The sequence below is a fragment of the Abramis brama genome, assembly GCF_963993115.1.
Source record: "Abramis brama genome assembly, chromosome: 6".
NCBI lineage: Eukaryota > Metazoa > Chordata > Actinopteri > Cypriniformes > Leuciscidae > Abramis > Abramis brama.
Window position 1 is genome coordinate 44,630,380 of NC_139968.1, and position 23,384 is coordinate 44,653,763.

Consider the following 23,384-nt stretch of genomic DNA (forward strand, 5'->3'; position numbering starts at 1 on the left):
CTGGTAGCGTGCTGAGCTTTGTGTAGTGATCCGAGTTTCTGCAGCGAACTGAGTTGTGTGCTATGTGCTTTGTTCAGATGTATTATGAGTACCCGTTATGTTTCAGTATCTGAAAGATTTGTTACTGTGTGTTTACTCTTCATCACACAGAGGCATTACGATGATCTATGGGAAGACGAACGGTAGGTCAGTATGCCGCGGTATACACTGCCCGTAGGGATGTTTTTTCTCTGTTATACACACTGGGCCCTATTTTAACGATCTGAAACGCAAGTGTCAAAGCGCAAAGCGCAAGTAACTTTGTGGGCGGGTCTTGGCGCTGTTGCTATTTTCCCAGCGGGATAAATGACTCTTGCGCCAGGCGCAAATCTAAAATGGGTTGGTCTGAAGTAGCTTCATTATTCATAGGTGTGGTTTGGGCGTAACGTGAAATAAACCAATCAGAGCGTCATCTCACATTCCCTTTAAGAGCAGACGCGCTTTGTTCTAAAGCGGATTCCTATTATAACGGCGGATTTGCCAGACGCGCGCCAGGAGCGGTTCACAGCCAAGGAGAGCAACGCTCTCGTCAGGGACGTTGGGGATGGAGAAACCCACCCAAATTAACTTCGGTTAAAAAGGAGTATGATAATTTGGGTAAATGTGTAAGCTAGATGTATGCTTTTATAATAAATTGTCTATCTATCTATCTATCTATCTTTCTATCTATCTATCTATCTATCTATCTATCTATCTATCTATCATAATAATGTATGATTTGCAAAAATGAAAACTGCTGCTTCTGTGTAGATGAGAGAATCAAAGTGTATGCGCGTTGTGCACACGCTACATTGATTATGGCCAAGCATGCGCCCTTAAAATAGCATATGAATAACATGCGCAACGCGCCACTGCCTTTAAACAATTTTTTCCTGGTTAGTGGCGCAATTGTTTTCTAAACCTGCAAAATAGCATGAAGGAACGTTTGCGCCGGAACACGCCTCCTTTTTTGCGCTGAACCGCCCAGGGAGCGCAAGTTCATTCCCTAGTTTAGCGACGTGCTTCTGTGGAGGGAAAAGCGCGCTTTGCGCGGGTGCAAAATAGGAACGATACATGCGTCAGTGTACAAAGTCAATTGCGCTGGGTGCAAGATAGGGCCCACTAGGTTAGAGGTGAGCGCCACTCTTTGTACTTTTGTTGTGTATTTAGGTTAGTTAGCGCCGCGTGCATGAAGATTTCGGTTTCTTTTTCACATTTTACTTTGGTTAGGATTAGGGTTAGCTTAAGGATTGTTTTGTTATATTTAGTTTTTTACTTTGGCGCCACTTTTGTTCTCTTCACAATTATTGATGTTTGTTTATTTATTTTTCTTACATTGTACATAGTGCATCATTAGGCCTGTCACGATAACAAATTTTGTTGGACGATAAATTGTCCAAGAAATTATTGCGATAAATGATAATATTGTCGTTCTGAGACCATTTTCATCTAATATAATTATAATGTTAGTTAGGACCTTTGTAAACAAAAAAAGCCTCAACAGGCCATATCACACCATTTTGCACTGTCCTCCTGTTACTTTGTCGACTAAACGCCCGAGTGATTGTGTACTGTAGGGAAGACAGAGACGTACTTTATTGCGTGTATATGTTACGCACTGAAAATACTTGGATTATTTAGGGGTGAGGAGTGCGTGCGTATTACACACCATAAAGTGCGTATCATATGCACGCAAAAACTATTTTTGGCGTATAAATGGCACGAGAAATAAGATTTGTGGTATTGATACGCATTTTCATGAGATCGGACTCGACATACCGGCTCGATCAGGTTAAGTGGTTCACCACGATCATTCGGTTTGAATCCGAAGTGCTCCCACACCAGCAGCTGTCGCGTTTGGCTTTGAAACCAATTCCATCTTTTTCTTTTTTTTCCCTCCAACTCACAACTAGCGTCTTCTCTCTTTCTCCCGGCAGTCGCCGCAAGCAGTCCCGCTTTCCCATACAAAGACCATGTGACTGATAAAGCACCGCGCCTGCGGTGCCACCTTCACCACACAAAGACCATGCAACTGACAAGAGGGTTCACTCCTCCAATACGCTAAGGAACCGAGAGTGGTCATCCAGTCTCTTTGGTAGAGATAGAGAGAGACGAGGAAAACAAACAAGCATGCAAATGGAATTATCGCGGCCGGAAAAATTATCAAGCTAATTTTTTTTATCTTGCGATTAATTGATTTATTGACTATCGCGACAGGCCTATGCATATCTCTGTTATTTTACTGGATCTAGTGGCTTCGGCTTTTATGTGAATAAAAATCCAGTAATTTTTCTCTTTCAAAGATTGTCTGTCATGTTCTTCCACCTCACTTCACATCCAGCAGCATATTAATATATAAATGTTACGGTACATTCCCTAGACTCTTAAAGTTCGTAACATTAAATGTCCCAGTTGACGAATGCGCATGCGTCGCGTCTGAACGCGTTGTTGTTTTTGGAGCTCCATCGATTTGATTTATAATTCTTGATTTTTCTCTTTAAACTCACTTACAACGAACATTTTCTACTTTTCCTCACTGAGAAGCACTGCTGCTCAAACCTCATAGTTACAACGCGGACTGTTGAGCAGACGCGTCTCAAGCCTATTAGTGATCCAACGCCGGATACTCTTATAGGTTACTCCTGTGGATCACGGCTGAACGCGTCTTCTCCACACTCACTTACAAACAAAAAAAAATTTCGCCTATCGTGCGTCTACTCCACACCCGTACCACTAAAAAGACGGATTATATCCAAGACTTCAGTCATAAATTAGTATTAATATTGATAGCATCACTGGTAGCGTCGTTGCTAATTTATTGTCCATCTGTTAAAATGGCGAATATATCAGATGTAAGTAGTCTACCTTTTGGTGCAGGTGAGGACACATTTGAGCTGCACGCACTGCAGTCTGAGCTGGAAGCTGTTGAGAAACAGATCCACGACCTTTTAGTGAGACAAGCCGAGCTGTGAGACCGGCGTTTAGCTCTTGAAACATCACGTGCCGATGCACACAAATCAGTGGTTAACGTTACTAACCCGCTGACTCCGACCTCGTCTACTCCGTGCGTTTCTCAGCATCGGTCCCGAGTGCCGAGGTCGCGATCAGCCATGGTCTCGTTCACTCCGGCTCCAACACGCCACCACGAAGCCTGGATGGTTCTGCAGCGGAAGACGCGAGTCAGGTCTAGACCAAGACTCTCTCCGACCCTCACAGTTTTCGAGATATCCACCCAAAACCGCTTCTCCCCTCTTCGCGAAACAGAACGCGATGCTGTGATCATCGGCGATTCCATCGTTCGGCACGTACACGCTACGTTAGGTAAAAGTAAGGTGCACAGTCACTGCTTTCCTGGTGCTCGTGTTTCTGAAATCGCTGCTCGCGTTCCCGAGATTCTGAACGGTGACAAGCGCGTCGGAACTGTGGTCCTGCACGCAGGAGTGAACGACATCAGGCTGCGCCAGACGGAGGTTCTGAAGAAAGACTTCAGGAATCTGATCGATACGGTACGCATCACATCGCCTGAAACAACGATCATTGTGTCAGGACCGCTTCCCACGTACCGACTAGGACATGAAAAGTTTAGGAGATTATTCACGCTAAATGAATGGTTAATGTCATGGTGCAATGAGCAGAAACTGCTCTTTGTAAATAATTGGAATCTGTTTTGGGAGCGTCCTAGGCTATTCCGTGCTGATGGCTTACACCCAAGCAGATTCGGAACGGATCTTCTGTCGGATAACATCTCCAAAATGTTAAATACCTTTTGACTAGTAACCAAAAGTCCAAATCATAGTCTCTGCTGCACCAATTTAACTGATATAAATACTAGTGTAGAACATTGCATAGAAACTGTGTCTATTCCTCGTTTAGTGAGATCAAATAATAAATCTACTGCAGGATCTAGGAAAAATCTAATTGTTATTAAAACAGAAAATGTTGCTATTAGTAAACAAAAACAATTCCTAAAGCTAGGTCTTCTAAACATTAGATCACTCACACCTAAGGCAGTTATTGTAAATGAAATAGTCACTGACAATAGCTTCGATGTACTTTGCCTTACTGAAACCTGGCTTAAACCAAATGATTATTTCGGTCTAAATGAGTCTACTCCATCAGGATACTCCAATAAGCATGAGCCCCGTCTGATTGGTCGTGGCGGCGGTGTTGCAACAATCTATAGAGATATTCTCAATGTTACTCAGAAAAAGGGTTATAAGTTTATTTCGTTTGAAGTACTTGTACTAAATGTTATGCTCTTAGATGTTAGAAAAACATCCCTATTATCTCTAGCCTTGGCTACCGTATATAGACCGCCTGGGCCTTACGCTGATTTCCTAAAAGAGTTTGCAGATTTTCTCTCAGACCTATTAGTCAATGTTGATAAAGCATTAATTGTTGGAGATTTTAACATACACGTAGATAATCCAAATGATGCGTTAGGGGCTGCGTTTACAGATTTATTAAACTCCTTTGGGGTCAAGCAAAACGTTACCGGACCAACTCATCGTTTTAATCATACACTCGATTTAATTATATCACATCGAACCGATTCAACCGATATAGATATCATTCCACAAAGTGATGATGTCACTGACCATTACATGGTAACTTGCATATTACGTACTCCTGTAATATATCATGCTGCGCCGCGTTATCGATCAGGCAGAACAATCCTTCCATCCACCATAGATAATGTTTCAAATTACTTATCTGATCTGTCTCAGCTGCTCAGTGAACCCAAACAAACAGATGAACTATAGGAATTAACTAGCACTATGAGCACCATTCTCTCTGGAAAATTGGATATTGTTGCACCCATTAGACTAAAAAAGGTCAGAGAGAAAAGTAAAGCACCATGGTACAACAATACTACGCATGTTCTAAAGAGAGAAACCCGTAATTTAGAGCGTAAATGGAAACAAACTAATTTAGAGGTCTTTAGAATCGCATGGAAAGACAGTATGTCACGTTATAAAAAGGCCCTAAAAGCGGCCAGGGCCGAGCACCTCTGCAAACTAACAGAAAACAACTATACAACTATAGAACAAAAAGAGTTAAATAAACTTATCACTTCATCTAAAACAACAACATGTTTATTAGATCCTATACCCACTAAACTACTGAAAGAAGTGTTACCTATAGTGGAAGAGCCTCTCCTCAATATTATTAACTCATCTTTATCTTTAGGTCATGTTCCAAGAACATGGCAGTTATAAAACCTCTCATTAAGGAACCACAATTAGACCCACATAATCTAGCAAATTATAGACCCATTCCAAATCTTCCTTTTATGTCTAAAATACTAGAAAAAGTTGTGTCCGCCCAACTGGGCTCTTTCTTGCAAGAAAATGACATCTATGAAAAGTTTCAGTCTGGATTCAGACCGCATCATAGCACTGAAACTGCGCTCGTTAAAATCACAAATGATTTACTCTTAGCTTCTGACCAAGGCTGTATCTCAATACTAGTTTTACTTGATCTTAGTGCTGCGTTCGATACTATAGATCACACAATACTCTTAGATTGACTACAAAATTATACTGGTGTTCAAGGACAAGCATTAAGCTGGTTCAGATCATACTTATCTGACCGCTACCATTTTGTCTATTTAAATGGAGAAAAATTGATCATAACTCCAGTAAACTATGGAGTGCCGCAGGGATCTGTGTTAGGCCCTCTATTATTCTCAATATATATGCTGCCACTTGGAAATATTATAAGGAAACATGGAATTAGTTTCCATTGTTATGCTGATGACACTCAAATATATATTTCATCACGGCCGGATGAAAACGCTAAATTATCCAAACTGACAGAGTGTGTTAAAGATATAAAAGATTGGATAAAAGATGTCGCGTAATTTTCTTTTATTAAATCCAGACAAGACAGAGGTACTACTTATCGGTTAAAAAAAACGCCCACAAAACCTCTCACAATACAATTTTAACATAGTAGGATGCCCTGTTACTTTATCCTCTACTGTAAAAGACCTGGGTGTTATATTAGATTGCAACCTGTCTTTTGAAAATCATATTTCATATGTTACAAAAACAGCCTTTTTCCACCTTAGAAACATTGCTAAGCTACGTAATATGCTATCTCTTTCTGATGCAGAAAAGTTAGTTCATGCATTCATGACCTCGAGACTATGTTACTGTAATGCTTTATTAGCTGGTTGTCCTGCATCCTCAATAAACAAGCTACAGTTAGTCCAAAATGCAGCCGCTAGAGTTCTTACTAGATCAAGAAAATATGATCATATAACACCGATTTTAACATCACTACATTGGTTACCTATAAAGTCCCGTATTAACTGGTATTGCTACTGACTTATAAAGCCCTAAACGGCTTAGCTCCAGTCTATTTAGCGGATCTTCTATCGCCCTATAATCCATCGCGCTCTTTAAGATCACTAAATTCGAGGCTTTTGGTCATACCTAGGATATCCAGATCCACCAAAGGAGGGAGAGCATTTTCACATTTAGCTCCAAAACTATGGAATAGCCTTCCTGATACTGTTCGTTGCTCAGACTCGCTCTCCCAGTTTAAAACTAGATTAAAGACTCATCTCTTCAGCCAGGCATTCATATAGCCTAATATTTTTAATCTTACAGTTAAATACGGTCTCTAGTTCAAAAACGCCAGAGGAGAACTGGCCCCCGACTGAGCCTGGGTTCTCCCAAGGTTTTTTTTTCTCCATTAGGTCACCTGATGGAGTTTCAGGTCACCATTAGGTCACTTGATGGAGTTTTTCGGTTCCTTGCCACTGTTGCCTTTGGCTTGCTCAGTTGGGGATATTTTGGGGATATTTAATTTTAATTTTATCAATCAATAAATTCCACTAGAAACAAACCTTGTTGTATTATTTTAATTTAATACTGTGAAGCTGCTTTGATACAATCTGTATTGTGAAAAGCGCTATACAAATATACTTGACTTGACTTGACTTAAATGGGGGCTCGTCCGGGATATTAATATTAATATTTTTCCCGAGATATTGATTGCTGCTGATGTGAGTGGTGGAATGACCATGTTCAGTGTTTCCTTTGTAGAGTATTAGTGTTCGCGAAGCAGTGATTAGCGGATGGGCTGGTTGATTATATGGTTAGTGATTCTGATAGGAGTAAGTATGGCTGATTTTGATTTAGATACCTTTGTTAGTGCACCTATGGTGGAGCAACTTGATAGGTGTAGGAAAGATGATTTGCTGTGTATCGCTGCTCATTTCCAGATCGCTGTTTCGAGGCAGCGGCTTAAAAAAGAGATTAAGTCTACTGTATCCCAAAGGTTGGTGGAATTGGGTGTTCTAGTGCTGCCTGCAGTAGTCGGTGATGGTTCCTTTGGTGCTGACGGTCGCCCTGGTGAGGAGGAGCGAGGTGGAATGGCTGAGGTGGAGGATTCTGAGGCCAAGGCCGTTCTGTCGCCCTTTGAGCCTTTTACTCCGGGCTCGGTTGAGTCTGGAGGAGGTGATGTGCGGCTTAAAGTCCGCTTAGCGCGAGTCCAAATGGAGGCGCGCGAACGGGCAGAAGACCGTCGGGCTAATATGGAATTCCGACTTGAAGTCCGCAGACTCGAAATCGAGGCGGAGACGCAGGTGAAGCTGCGTGAACTTGAGTTGAGTGCAAGCAAGGTGACACCTGTTCCAGTTACGCAACCCTTACAACCTGCTGATGCTGGCTTGGGGGGGACCACTTTTGAGGTCAGTAGACATATTTCCCTTGTGCCGCAGTTTCGAGAGACAGAGGTTGATTCATATTTTAATGTATTTGAGTGGATTGCGTCTACACTTCAGTGGCCTAAAGAGGTCTGGTCGTTGCTGTTACAGTGCAAGTTAACTGGCAAAGCTCAAGATGTTTGCGCTACATTGTCTTTAGAGGATAGCGTGAATTATGAAGAAGTAAAAGCTGCAATCTTGTGCGCTTATGAGCTGGTACCCGAAGCTTACAGGCAACGGTTTAGAAGCCATAAGAAAAGTTCCAATCAGTCATTTGTTGAATTCGCGAAGGAAAAAAACGTATTGTTTGATAAGTGGTGCACATCGAGTAAGGTAAATGATTTTAAAGACATGAGAGAATTAATTCTTCTAGAGGAATTTAAGAATTGTTTATCTGAGCGTGTTGTCGTTTACTTGAACAGAAAGTGTCATCTTTGTCGCAAGCTTCTGTCTTGGCAGATGAATTTGCATTGACGCATAAAAATGTGTTCACTTCTACGCGTTCTGAGAGAGCTGTGTCATTTCAAGTGAATTCGAGTAGTTCATCACGTCTGAAACCAGTTACTTTGAAGTAGAAAGAGGATTGAGAATGTTTTTATTGTCACAAACCTGGTCATTTAATTGCTGATTGTGTTGTGTTAAAACGAAAACAGTCGAATTCTGTACCTAAGAGCGCTGGTTTTGTTAAACTGGTTGATCCTGTTAAAATCGAGCATAACGATAAGCCTGATCCTAGTTACGCACCTTTTCTGCTGGAAGGGTTAATTTCCGTTACGGGAAATTCTGAGGAGCAGATATGCGTAAAAATGCTGCGGGATACTGGGGCAATGCAGTCTTTTATTAGTGCAGATGTACTGTCGTTTTCTGATCAAACCTATTGCGGCAGTAATGTGCTAGTACAGAGCATCGAGATGGGTCTTGTCCAAGTTCCGTTGCACCAGATTCATTTAGAGTCAGAATTGTGTACAGGTTTCGTGAAGGTGGCCGTTCGTGAGAGTTTGCCTGTTAGTGGAGTACAATTCATCCTTGGCAATGATTTAGCCGGTGGGAAAGTCATGCCTTTGCTGGAAGTTTTTGATAGACCAGTTCTGTCAGATCAGCCTGATGAACTGTCGAGGTCTTTTCCAAACTTTTCCAGTCTGTGTAGTTACGCGAGCTCAGTTTCGTAAAATGGATGCTGAAGATTTGGCTACATCTTTTATGGCACCTGTTTTTATCAGTGACGTGTTACCTTGTGATGAGAGTAAAACTGTTGAAAATTTGCCTGTTTTGAGCACTCTGAATGTAAAGTTGCATGTGACGCGCGAGGGAGTTATTGCTGCTCAAAAAGAGAATGAAAGTCTTCGGAAGTGTTTTGCTGCTGTTGTTTCTCTAGAGAAAGTTCAAGAGAGAAAAAACGCTTATTTTGTTGAGAACGGGTTACTGATGCGTAAGGGGCCGATCACACCTGACGCGTTTTTCAGGTTCGAAAACGCGAGGTGCACAGTACTTTACATTACACAGAACGAGCAGTGCGCTGCGTTTTTTATGTTGCTAGGCAACCAATGAAACAGCTGTCCTGTCAGTCAAGTAAACGTCAAATCAGACTTTTATTACCTTTATTTACTTTCTGTTAACACTGTGGTAGTTACGGTTCGTGAAGTCGTTAAGCTCCTAGTAACCCGCGAGAGCACCACAAGTTTATCCTCTATCATCGCACTTTCCTGGCGTTCAAGCAACTGTAGCTTTCATCACTTAAACGGAAGGCCCGCCTCTCACTTCATTCGATTGGACAGTGGAAAAAAATGCGATGACGTCGGGCGGTTTTTCCGCTCGGAGTTGCTTTTTTTTCAACTTCAAAAACGCAAGGCGCAGCGGGCGGTAAAACGCGAGGCGCAGCAGGCGCATAAACAGCGCGCAGAACGCTCGCTGCCATAGGAAACCAATTGAAAATAGGCGCCTCTCACTGCAAAAAACGCGTCAGGTGTGATCGGCCCCTAAGTGGGGTTCTGATGTTGCAGATGATGCTGAATGGAATAGTGTGTATCAGATTGTGATTCCTTCTTGTTACCGACCACAAGTTTTATCTTTAGCTGATTTGTCAGGACATTTAGGAATCAAGAAAACCTATCATCGAGTTTTAAGACATTTCTTTTGGTCGAGAGTAAAAGCTGATGTCACACGATTTTGCCACACCTGTCAGATTACTGGCAAACCAAATCAGGTAATTCCGTGTGCTCCTCTTGTTCCTATTCCTGTGATAGGAGAACCGTTTGAACACGTTATTGTTGATTGTGTCGGTCCCTTGCCTAAATCCAAGTCCGGTAATCAATTCCTTTTGACAATAATGTGCACGGCGACCAGATTTCCTGAGGCAATACCCTTGAGAAGGATTACAGTGCCTGTTGTAACTAGAGCCCTTGTGAAATTCTTTTCTACGTTTGGTTTACCCAAAATTGTGCAGTCAGATCAAGGCACTAATTTTCTTTCGAAAATCTTTACTCAGGTGTTGTCCAGTTTAAGTATATCTCATAGGGTTGCAAGTGCCTATCACGCTGAAAGCCAGGGGGCGCTCGAGCGTTTCCACCAAACACTTAAGCAGTGTTTCCCCTAGGTTTACAGCTTTGGGGGGGGGGGGAGCGGGGAGCGGGAGCGGGGGGGGGGGGGGGGGGGGGGGTTGGAAATCAAACACTTAAAGGAATCATGGTGTTCATTTGTTTCTTTTAATGGCAGCAGTGAATATATTAACTGAACAATTATTTGAATTACATTAAACTAAAAATTGGAAGATTTATTTTTATGTAATTTATCCACAAAGTGTGCAGCTTTTGTCACTGCAGTATATCTTTCTGGGCTTCTGGAAGAACATTTCCAGAGCCTCTTGATATGGGAAGTCAGAAATGTCTGGCCCATTTATTGAGATCCGCATGCATGCTGCAAGATGGTCTCCTTGCAGCCTATTGCGGATGTTTGTCTTGACCTGCAAATGCATTAACTGTTAAATGTGATAGCTTAACATATAGCTAAAAGCAGCAAATCCTATTGTGAAAAGTTTGTATTACCCTGTTCATGGTTGAAAAGTCCCTTTCACAGTTTACACTACTGACTGGGACCGTCAGAGCAATAGAAGCCAGCAGGCTCATTGTTGGGTACAGGGCACCAAACTCCTCATATTTTGAAGACAGTTCAGACAATATTGCCAGCTGTGTCTTGTTCTAAAAAAAGGTTCAAAATGACATCAGTAACACAGTGTAGTGTTCAAGATAATGTCATGTAAAAATGTCACATTTGTAAGTTACCTTAAGTGGACCTGAGACCACTTGCTCCTTGAAAGAAGCCCATTCTTCAAGGACTGTTCCAAAATCGACACAGGAACAAAACTTCTCTACCAGTATCCTCAGTTTTGTGTGTGCAGTGTCATCAGGGAGTGTAGCTGCTTGTGGACCGAGTATTCCAAATGCAGCCACAACTCCAACCTCACAGAAACGTCTCTCGAGATGGGCAATGAGGCCATCCAAATATGGATCCATCACCTAATCAAACACATGAAACATGTTAGAAAACTATTAGGATAAATAAAACTGTGCAGCAGCTATATTTAATTTAGATCAATAAAGTCAGACAAAAGCCACATAATCATAACCTGTGATTGAAATCGTTGCCAGTACTGCTGTCTGTCTCCTGCATTACCCCCTCTTCTCCCTCTTTCCTGTTCAGCAGAGATGCAGAATGCACCCAGTCCTGAAGGGTCTTCCAAATTTTGGGTCAACTTACTCAGGTGTGAGCCAGGTTGATGACCACCAGAATCTTTTATGCCCTTTATTAAGGCCAGGGTGACTGGTACCTGGAAAAAATAAGCATATTGACTTAAGCATAAAGAATAATTGTGGTACCCTATAAATAAAAATAAATAAATAAGATAAAACATTGAGCTGAGTTATTTAAATTACCTGCTCTTTGATTGCCAGGAACATGACATCCTCCTTTTGAAAGAGCTTAGAGAGGCGTGCCAGGTGAGGGAGCACATCAGCTTGCAGATGAAGGGCGGCAATGAAGCGATAGGTGGCAAGGAATGAATAAAGTCCCTTAGCAGTAGGACATTTGCGGGTCTCTACTTCGTCTGCCAAGGCACCCAGTACAGCAGTTATGTTCCTTAGGAGGTTTTTTACTGCTTCATGTTGGGAGAGCCACCGTGTGTCCTTTACTTGCTAGTCAATGACAGAAAAAAAAAACAGTTTAAAAAATGAATATAAATGCAAGTAAAGTATTCATATGTCATTTTCTTTTAGGCATAACTTATTTACCTTCACTTTCAGCTCACACACACCGAGAATCTCTGCAGCGGCTTTCAGAGAAGCAGAGCGGTTTGCACTGTTTCTGAAGTACAGGTGTAACTGTTCCAAATGGTCTCTAAATGTAGCCATGTAAGGCACCTCTTCAGATGCATCCTTACAGGCTAGAGCTAGCCTATGTGCAGCACAGTGGACACTTAGGAGCTGTGGCCATTCCTCTGATAACTGTTTTGCTACTCCATTTTGTCTTCCTATTAAATACATTTGTTTATTAATTTAACAAGGAACAAAATATTGAAAACAGTTTAATTATTTATAAAAAGAAGGTGACACCTGTCATTACAGCAGCACCATCGGTTCCAAGGCCAAAGATTAGGTGTGTCGGTATGCCCTTCGTGTGAACAATATTTTTTAGTGCTGCCACTATTGAATCTGCTTTCCCGTCAGTAAGGCAAATCAGATCCAGGAATTGGCAGAAGACCTTACCCGCATTGTCCAAGTATCTATATGTAAAAAATTATACATTTTTTACTTTTCAATGATCTGTTATTTAAATTTTATTGGTCAATGAAATGTTGTTACACTTTGAGTAGATCTACCTCACATGAATGTCAAGCTGTCTGCACACAGATGCATCTGTGGTCTCATCAATCTCCAAGCCTATGGCTCGTGACTGAGAAATATCTCTCAATATTGGCTTTTCAATGACATTTGCCAGAATTTCAAGCATTTCATCAATTATTCTGTGTGATCTATAGTTGGTGCTTTTGCCAATCTAAAAAAGTGAAAAGATGTTTGACAAGTAAATGCAGTATGAATTCTTTAACTAATTTTATGTAAGAAACGTCCAATTACTTGTCCATATAGGGATCACATAAGACAAATAAGAAATATGGTAAACATTTACAAAAGAAACTTACATTGAGCTTGTCAAAATAGGTGCAGCCCAACAGATTAGCTAGTTGCAGCAAGGCTGGATAGTTGGTGTGGTGGGCTATTTCATGCTTTATTAGCCAGTACAAGCACTTGAATGCCCCCACCACAGCTTCATGTTCCAGGACAACTGTGGGCTCAAATGATGCAAGGACAGTGTTGCCTGAAATTATATGCATCATTTGTAATAAAGAATCAAACATATTATTGATCGAATCATAATAAAATAAAATTACCTGCTATCAAACTTGACTGGCGCTGACAGGCTGTTCTGTGATGCTCAGATGCCATATGTTTGTCAAGTTTGTCCTTTCTGTAGGACTGGCAGGGAGACTCTATAAATGGCCGGGTCTGGTTTCCTCTCACAACCGCTTGTTTATGCTGTCTACATATTCGACAGAACATTCCTAAAACCAAAAAGAAATAATTTCATTTTCATTCTTTATGTGCTATCTATCTATCTATCTATCTATCTATCTATCTCATAAATTGGTTGTCTGGGAGCGTAGCTTCGTAAACGTTAAAAAATGGTAACATAAGATATCTCTTTAAAAAAAATAAATTAAACGTATTTAAATATTTTTAAAATTGACTTTTGCAAATAACCTTTGTTAAATTTATAGAAGTATTTGTAAATATTAATGGACCAGAGCTTAAATAGTTTTATTTTTTAACTAACAACTAAAAAAAGATTTATAAATACTCATTCATTGTTCGTTAAGTAAGGGATATGTATAGCAACGCAGCTGTTATAGCAAATAACAACCCCGACATCTCTATAACAACCGCCTCGCTATACAGTACATTATCCCCCTTATTACATGGCCACCTACAAAATAAAAAAATAATTTGACACAAATGATTGATTTAAAAAGGAGTTTATTGATTTAAAAATGATTGTATTGCTTCCGCTAAAGAAAATAGTCCGTTCCGTGTCCATAGCAACGCTCTGTTTTTCATGGCAACGGTGTGTTATACTTCGCAGCGGTCTGTTATCAAGAAATAACAGACCGCATTCTATATTGGAATTCAACCAAGCCATGTAATAATGTTAGTTAATACATTTATATGATAAACAGATTTTAACTGGGCTTTTTTTTTAGAAGTTTTCTTTTCTATGATGCAGCATATTGGAGAGAATAATCCTGTCAGACGCAGCACTGCTGTGAACGCGCGCTGTTCTGAACGTCATCACGTGCGCAGGACATTCCCATACATTACAACACAGAGCGGCCTGCAAAGCGTATTAAATATCTCTTGTCTTATTTAATCAGCAGATTTACAATGTCCTGACTAAAAACATTTTAAACACACAAATGTAAATAGCAAGCGGCATGTAATTCATTAATATAAATTTTATTGTTAATGAAATTACAGGTTTCAGTTACCCATCATGTATTACCACAATATATTATGAATAAGTTAATTGGCAAGTCATGTGTTAGATGAGAACCCTGCTGTCACATTTATATGTATGTATGTATTTAGTTAGTTACTTACCAAGATCAGTCTTGTACAGCCAAGGGGAGTATTTCCCCTCTGACAGCCAAGCTGGGTCAAAACCTGTCATCCGGTGATGATGACTGGACTTTTGATGATTGTCAGGGGCAGCAGGATGCGCAGCACTTAGACTTGGACTGCTACTCGCAGTAGAGCGAGTGTTGCCATCTTTAAAAAACGCAAATATTTTTGTCTGGTGGTTTAAATCTGGCTGACGCGACATATTTCCCGCCGCGCTGTCCGCTAGTGCTCATCTGTATGTGACGCAAGTGTTTGTTTGTTTGTTTGTGTGTGAGTGAGCGCGCGTGTGTGAGTGAGCGCGCGTGCGAACTAACTCGGATAACTGTAAACGCGCAAAAACAGACAGAAAAGACATAGGCCTACCATCGTGGAAATAAGATAAATAACATATTACTTAAGGGCTATTTAGTTTGTTTAATAAAATAAATTGTAATCTGGCGCTATAAAGAAAATCAAATCAAATTTACTTGACCTTCAAGGGGGGCGGGGCGCCCCCCCTATATAATGGTAGGGGAAACCCTGCTTAAGGCAATGCTGAGGAAGTATTGTATGGATACGGGTAAAGAATGGGATGAGGGGGTACCATTACTTCTATTCGCGATTAGAGAAGCAGTTCAGGAAAGCCTTGGATTCAGCCCTGCTGAATTAGTATTCGGACATACTGTCAGAGGACCCTTGAAAATGTTTAAGGAGAACCTGTTGTCGTCATTTGAGTCTAGCCCGAAAGTGAACGTGTTAGACTATGTGAGTAAGTTCCGTGAACGCTTGCATAAAGCTTGTTCAGTGGCGAGAGAGTCACTTGAAGTTGCACAGAAAAAAATTAAGAGTCATTATGATCATAAATCTGTACTGCGTTTCTTTAATGAGGGCGATTCGGTGTTGGTTTTGTTGCCTATGGTAGGGTCTGCCTTATCAGCACGGTTTTCTGGACCATATGAGGTGGTGAGAAAACTTAGTAATACAGATTACGTAATTGGGACTCCTGATAGGAAACGAAAGACTTGTGTGTGTCATGTGAACATGTTGAAGACTTTTCACAACAGAGAAGCTGTCCAGAGTGATGTTTCACCTGCAGATGAAACTGCCGTTCCTGTGGCATCTCCTGTGCTGATCGCTTGTGCTGCTGTCGAGGTTGGTGATCTGGAGGATGATGGAGTGATCTTGCGTCATACTCATCAACAGTGTGCTCGTCTTAAAAACTCGGAGGTATTAACTGATTTTACATCTTATGTATCTCATTTATCTGAACAACAGGGATATGATGTTATGCAGTTGATTAATGATTTTCCTGCTTTGTTTAATGATGTACCTTCTCGTACTACAGTTCTAAAGCACGACATTAACGTGGGTGATGCTGCTCCGATCAAACAGCATGCATACCGTGTGAACGCAGTAAAAAGAGATATTATGCGGAATGAGGTTGAGTATTTGTTAGAGCATGGACTTGCTCAGTTCAGTTGTAGTCCCTGGAGCTCTCCGTGTTTATTAGTGCCGAAGAGCGATGGTACTGCTCGATTCTGCACCGACTACCGGAAAGTAAATGCAGTAACCGTATCCGACTGTTTTCCATTGCTGCGAATGGAGGACTGTGTAGACAAAATTGGTTCAGCTCGTTACGTCAGTAAGTTAGATTTGTTAAAAGGATATTGGCAAGTTCCACTTACGACTCGTGCTTCTGACATCTCAGCTTTCGTGACCCCTGATAGTTTCCTACAATATTCCGTGATGGCTTTCGGCATGCGTAACGCCCCAGCCACTTTTCAGCGATTGATCAATATTGTGTTGGCTGGAGTGCCTAAGTGTAATGCATATTTAGATGACCTGGTGATCTATTCGGCTGACTGGCCAGAACATATTTCCTCGTTACGTATGGTTTTTGAACGACTTGAGAAGGCTTCGTTGACTTTAAACTTAGCTAAATGTGAATTCGGCCAGGCCACTATTACGTATCTTGGGAAAGAAGTTGGTCAAGGTCAAGTGCGCCCGTTAGAAGCTAAAGTTACCGCGATAGCTGAGTTCCCTACTCCAACCACCCGACGTGAGCTCCGTCGATTTTTGGGGATGGCTGGCTATTATCGTAGCTTCTGCAAAAATTTATCGACAATTGCACAGCCGTTGACTTCGCTTCTTAGTCTCTCCCGCACGTTTTTATGGTCTGATGACTGTCAGCATGCTTTTAACTCGATTAAAGCTCTTTTGTGTAACGCCCCTGTTTTAGCCGCACCAGATTGTGCTTCTGCGTTTAAACTTGATGTGGATGCGAGTGCTGTTGGTGCTGGAGCAGTGTTAATACAGGAAGGTAAAGATGGCATTGATTACCCCATCTGTTACTTCTCGCGTAAGTTTAATAAACATCAGTTAAACTATTCGACGATCGAGAAGGAGGCGTTAGCACTTCTGATGGCTCTCCAGTATTTTGATGTGTATCTTGGCTCGAGTAACATTCCGGTCATTGTGTTTACCGATCACAACCCTTTAGTTTTTCTATCACGTATGTATAACCAAAATCAGCGTTTAATGCGCTGGTCTCTGATTGTACAGGGTTATAATCTGGTAATTAAACACAAGAAAGGCGTCGATAATGTGATAGCTGACGCACTATCTAGAGTTGCTTATAACGGTATTTGAGCATAACTGTTTGAACAACTATATGTTCGATTTTATGCCATATAGTTGGTTCCTCAGGGGGAAAGTGTTACGTTCCACGTGTGTTTTGTTTTGTTTTCACTGATCTGTATACGTTGGTGTAATTCGCACGTGTTGGCCATTATGCTCATTGTCTCTCTTTTGTCTCTAGCTCACTATCTCTGCTCGCAGGATTGCTGTGATTGGCCGAGTCGGACGTCAGTCATCATTGAGGCGATGTTCGAGAAACAATCAAAGGCCGTTCAGCTGGTTTAAAAGGATGGCGCGTTCATTCATGCTCTCTCTCTGGTAGCGTGCTGAGCTTTGTGTAGTGATCCGAGTTTCTGCAGCGAACTGAGTTGTGTGCTATGTGTTCAGATGTATTATGAGTACCCGTTATGTTTCAGTATCTGAAAGATTTGTTATTGTGTGTTTACTCTTCATCACACAGAGGCATTACGATGATCTATGGGAAGACGAACGGTAGGTCAGTATGCCGCGGTATACACTGCCCGTAGGGATGTTTTTTCTCTGTTATACACACTAGGTTAGAGGTGAGCGCCACTCTTTGTACTTTTGTTGTGTATTTAGGTTAGTCGCCACGTGCGCGAAGATTTCGGTTTCTTTTTCACATTTTACTTTGGTTAGGATTAGGGTTAGCTTAAGGATTGTTTTGTTATATTTTGTTTTTTACTTTGGCGCCACTTTTTTGCAAGAACAAATGATATTCATTCTTGTGTTACGCAGCACATTTGAGCTTCTGCAAGAACCAATGAGGTTCATTCTCGTGTTATGCAGCACGTTTGAGCTTCTATCTGAACTACTTAAAGCTTTATAACCATCTTCAGCCTCACTAATGAAGAATCAGGAATAAACACCAACCTCTTTGTTCTTCAGTGTGTTTCATTCTGCAGTGATCTCTCATGTTCTCACTGTCCTTCAATAAACTCTGTCTTTGCAGATTTCAGCTCTTCTTGATGGTTTGATGCTCGTCTTCACTTGTAGCTGATGGGAATATTCCAGCATTTATTGGTGAATTGCAGTGGGAGGAGCTTCACTGAAGGAGGAGGAGTTTCACTGACAGAGGAGGAGCAGATCCGACAAAATCAAGAAGAAATCACTTACTGAGTTTATGTTTTCATACTAATTCACCTATTCATCTATTAATGGAACATTAAACAAAAACAAAATTGTTTTTGTTTATTGTACTTTAGTTTTGTGTTTAACTTGTATATGAAAAACGGTTAATTACAGATTAATGAAATAAATGCTCTTATGAAACTTACCTATATCTTGTAGATGTCACAATAGCTGATTGTGTCGTTTGCTCAAATCTGTTGACAATAAAATTAGCTTAATGTGTGAATTTACAGATCTGAAGACATCAGCATAATGAATGAGGAGAAATATGGAGCTATTCTTGTGCCAATAAAAATGAACGTAGCTTTTCAATAAACTAATGAAAATATAAATTGAAACTAAATAAATTATCTCTAAAACTGAAAAAGAATAAATCGCAGGCCAATTTTTTTACTTTGTTTTTAATACACTGCATGTTTTGCTAACTGTTTCTCATATTTCAATCGCTGATCTGAACTTACAAATGCGCTTCCAGAGTTTTCATTTACGCTTCTGAAGTTTTCGTTTACGCTCCCTGAGTTTTCGTTCGCTGTTCTGACACATTTCTCTCGTGGGGGCGGGGCTAGTAGCAGTGTGTTCTCATTGGTTACTGAGCTTTTGATTGATAGCTTCGTGACCTGGAAGTGAAGACGTCAGTGTTTATGTGTGGATGTGAGCGTCTGTAATCGCAGCTTTCTATTTCATTTTAGTGATATTAAGTTATGTTTGTTTTTTAATTTGATCTGTATTTACCTGCTGCTACTACTTAGTTGGCAGAATCTTTTTAGGAGCACAAGAGATCTATTCAGGTGTAATTGCACATTAAAGTACTGTATATAATACTTAAAATATTGTAGTGTCCAATGTTTTCGGAGAATATTTGTTTATTCCTGATGATTATTTTGCATGTTAGGCTCTGATTAGGTTCAGCTGTTACAATTTAAAGAGAATACTAGCAAACGTGTGTGATATATTCAGCCGTCAAGAAAGTCAAACTTCAACCAGGTAATCAAGGTTGGCAGCCATGGCCATCACACTACTCATTGTTAGCATGATATACGTTTACACCATCAAAATTAATGATCACTTAAATAAGAGGAATTTAAACAAAATGAAAATTAGTCGTGGCCTGCTGTCAGATACAGACCTCAAAGGGCATTTCATTACATATGTCACACAAAGAATGTTCTTGTTGCCATTTTTTTAAAATTGATAATTGTATTTAGTTATTTCATTTAATTAACACTATCTGCTAACATTTAAAATTGTAAATATATTTTAACAATCATCAACCGTTTCAATCGTGACTTATACAACCAGTTAAATTAATGTAATTGAAAATATGAATTCAAATAAATTTACATTCTTTATTGTCACTAAAGCATATACACAAGTATCAGAGTGAAGGTCTTGGATGCAATTATGTTGTGACCGGAAAGACCAGAATCCACAAAACATTAACTGCATAATATACACGTAATGCACAGTATTCTCATGATATACATTACTATACAAAATGCACAATTACAAATACAGAATACATTTTAAAAATTCATATACATTTTAAATGTTGCAATGATTCTTTGAGCAGTTCCTGTTGCAGTACAAGTAACAAAGCAGGGGGGGGTGTTGTATTTAAATCTTTAAATCTATGCATTACAACCCCCCCAATATTTATACCATGATCACATGAAAAATATGCAGACCCAAACTTCAACCCCCCCAATGTTCAAACCAAATCTACACCCTTGCAAGCAGTGCAAGGATAGTCCACCCAAAACATGAGCATTCTCTCATCATTTACTCTCCTTCATGCCATCCCAGATGTATATGACTTTCTTCTTGACATAAACATAGACAAAGATATTTAAGGAAATAATCCATCTCTGTGAGTCCATAATACAAGTGGATTGTAACCCATGTATGTAAGATTTTTAATAGTTAAAACAGTTTACATTATTAGTATTTCTTTTATCTAGCCTATTGTTTGACTTCAGAAGGCATTGATTCATCCACTGAGGTCGCATGGATTACCGTCACGCTCACTGTGTGTGGTTTTTAAAGCGTCTTTAGGACTCGCAGAGATGGATTACTTTCCTTACAATCTTAATTCGTGTTTATCTGTAGAAAGAAAGTAAAATGCATCTGGGACAGAATGAGGGTGAGTAAAATAAGAGAGAATTGTATTTTTGGGTGAACTATCCCCTCAACATTCATATGCTATTGGTATGCTAATCCAAGATCAGCATAGATTAATAAGAATAAAGTGATACCACTTGTGTACTTGTGAACTGTGTTTGTTTTAATCTAGAGGAAATTGAAATATTTGCTAGTTTATATTAAAATAAATCAGGTGTCTGAAGATCAAGATCCAAGTCATTCAAAGGTGATGTGTCTGAACAGAGTAAGATTATTGTCTGATAGGGACAGTGGATCTCTGGTACTATCACTCCATCCTCTGTGTCAGCATCAGAATCTTGTTGCTCCACTCCACTCCCTGGAAAATGAGAGAGGAAATGTATTATAATCTAACAATACAAACTGCTTTGAACTCCCCATACAGTAACACATTGCAGACTTAAAATATTTATTATATTTATATTTAAGGGATTTTACAGTACTAAATATTTACCTCGGAGTCAAGCAGCATTTATCATCTGTAATACTGTTGTGTAACCAGTAGATGGCTGTATTGCCCTATATATAAACATATGGATGTGTATTCCCTAGTTGCTGGATGTTTTCAGTCATAATTACTTGCATGTATTAAGTTTTTAATTTGGACATATATTTATTATTAAAGACTATTAAAGATTTAACATTTGTCAAAGAAATGTTCATTTGAAGTGCACTTTTTTCATTATTATTAGTCAAATATGGACACAGAAAAAGCAATTTGTTACTCATACTAGATACATATAATAGCTTTATCAGTCATCTTTATCACACAAAAGTAATCAGAATAAATATTGCAACCAGGGCGATACTTCAAAATAATTGAGTGTTTACATATTACGAACAGAGACGTGGTCTGTGGTCAAGTCGTGTCTCTCCTCTTTCAAAAACTTTGCATCGCAAATTAATCAGCAATTGAGAAATTCAGGTTTAAATAGCTTTATTGGCATGGTAAAAAAGGCTTTACATTGCCAAAGTTGAATCAGGCAGTGATTGACAGCGCTCTGGTCCTATGGCATCGGTCATTGACTGATACAGTACAGATAGGCTACTGTACAGTACTCTAGCTCAATGTTGTTTGGGGTGGCTGGGGGGAAATATGATCTAATCGAAGCAAATATGATCTAATCGAAGACTGTAACCGAATGTAGATAAACAAGTCATTTAATGATTGGGCTAACAGTTAAATCAAGACAACACAGCTCAGCTGTATAATGTTATGGGCTCTCACTGAGCTCTAAAATGCCTCTCCACCTGAAAAAGGCCAGTACTGTATTATAAATAGTATTAGTATAGTATTAAAAACAAAACAAAAATCAGACTTACCACGAGTAGGCTAACGTTATCCAGTATCCTCCTGATATAGCGACGATGACTAATGATAAATATCATTCGTCTGTACTATTCCTTCTATAAGAGATCATCTCAACAATATAGTGTAGCAGCAAATAAATACAGATATAAACTTAATATCACTAAAATGAAATAGAAAGCTGCGATTACAGACGCTCACATCCACACATAAACACTGACGTCTTCACTTCCAGGTCACGCCGCGATCAATCAAAAGCTCAGTAACCAATGAGAACACACTGCTACTAGCCCCGCCCCCACGAGAGAAATGTGTCAGAACGGCGAACGAAAACTCAGGGAGCGTAAACGAAAACTTCAGAAGCGTAAATGAAAACTCTGGAAGCGCATTTGTAAGTTCAGATCAGCGATTGAAATATGAGAAACAGTTAGCAAAACATGCAGTGTATTAAAAACGAAGTCAAAAAATTTGCCTGCGATTTATTCTTTTTCAGTTTTAGAGATAATTTATTTAGTTTCAATTTATATTTTCATTAGTTTCTTGAAAAGCTACGTTCATTTTTATTGGCACAAGAATAGCTCCATAGAGAAACAGGATCTATTGACATGAAATAAAGAGGCTTTTCAGCTGCTCTGATAATAGTGATGAGCCATAGACTATCAATACTCATTCAACAAGCCATTCAGGATCAGCAGATCATCTCACTTTATTATAAGTATTTGCTGCTAGAAACAGATTGTTTGAGTCAGAACATCTGCTAAAAAAGCCTATATAAGTGCTCTAATATTAGATTATTTCTCAAATGAGAGAGAAAAAAGCAGCAATACAAAAGACAGACACTATAATGACACCCATCTTTATCAACCAATGTATTTTTCCTATTTAAATCTAATTATAGTTATATCCTAATAACTTCGTTCGTAACACTTACTTCGCTAGCATCCTTTATTCGCTAGCAAAACCGTTAATTTTGTGTGTGAAGAGAAATACATAACAAAAACTTCTTCAAGTGTTTTAGTCAGCAGACACAAATAGCGACGAACCCGATGAAAACCATCAGGAAATGTCGCCGTAAAATGATATTTAAACTGTATAAAGAGTATTTTAGAATTACGTGAACAGTTTACCTCAGAAGTCTCGACACTGACTGAGCGCGCGCGTGATGACGTCATCACCGCAAGGCGAAATCAACAGCAGATTATATAAATATTGTTTGGGTGGATGTGGAAAATTTCATTAGAAGGAAACCAAATGTTATAATTAAATTAAATAATTTTGATGTATGTATTATTCCAATGAAAGTAATATCAATAATTTTATTGATTTTTTTTTTAATGTTGGTAAATTTTCATTTAGAAACTTTAAGGTCCACATCACTAGTAGTTCCTGCATAGTCACTAGGCAACACTTCAGTAATTAGCGATGCATTTTATGACCAAGTTGAGAGTAAAAAAGACAATTGCTAACGTCTCAGACACTTTAAAGCTGTGATTAGTAATTAATTAGTAATTCTTTATAATTTGTCATAATTACCTATTAGTTCATAATGATGCCAATCTCATTCAGTAATTAGCCTACCTACCTAATAAGGAACTATCTTAGTTTTAAATTCGATATTACTTACTGATTAGTTAAGCTTGTTTCCATATTATTTAATAGTAGTAGGGTGATATCAGGTAAAATGGGCCATTTA

At 39.6% G+C, this 23,384-nt stretch overlaps 1 protein-coding gene and 1 long non-coding RNA gene across 2 annotated transcripts; both read right to left on the reverse strand.

Annotated features, from left to right (window-relative positions):
• Positions 1–10,520: 10,520 nt before the first annotated feature.
• On the reverse strand, positions 10,521–14,509 carry LOC311085953 (zinc finger protein 862-like; the record flags this gene model as incomplete). Its single annotated transcript, XM_084118572.1, has 11 exons — positions 10,521–10,694; positions 10,777–10,929; positions 11,014–11,247; positions 11,358–11,558; positions 11,665–11,922; positions 12,019–12,257; positions 12,340–12,509; positions 12,606–12,781; positions 12,927–13,102; positions 13,176–13,346; positions 14,440–14,509. The coding sequence occupies 11 exons, from the start codon at positions 14,507–14,509 to the stop codon at positions 10,521–10,523; spliced, it is 2,022 nt and encodes a 673-aa protein (XP_083974698.1).
• Positions 14,510–19,557: 5,048 nt separating this feature from the next.
• LOC311085309 lies at positions 19,558–22,274 on the reverse strand. Its single transcript, XR_014606787.1, has 2 exons — positions 21,706–22,274; positions 19,558–20,701 (listed from the first exon to the last, which is right to left on the reverse strand). It is a non-coding gene; the product is annotated as an uncharacterized lncRNA (long non-coding RNA).
• Positions 22,275–23,384: the final 1,110 nt, after the last annotated feature.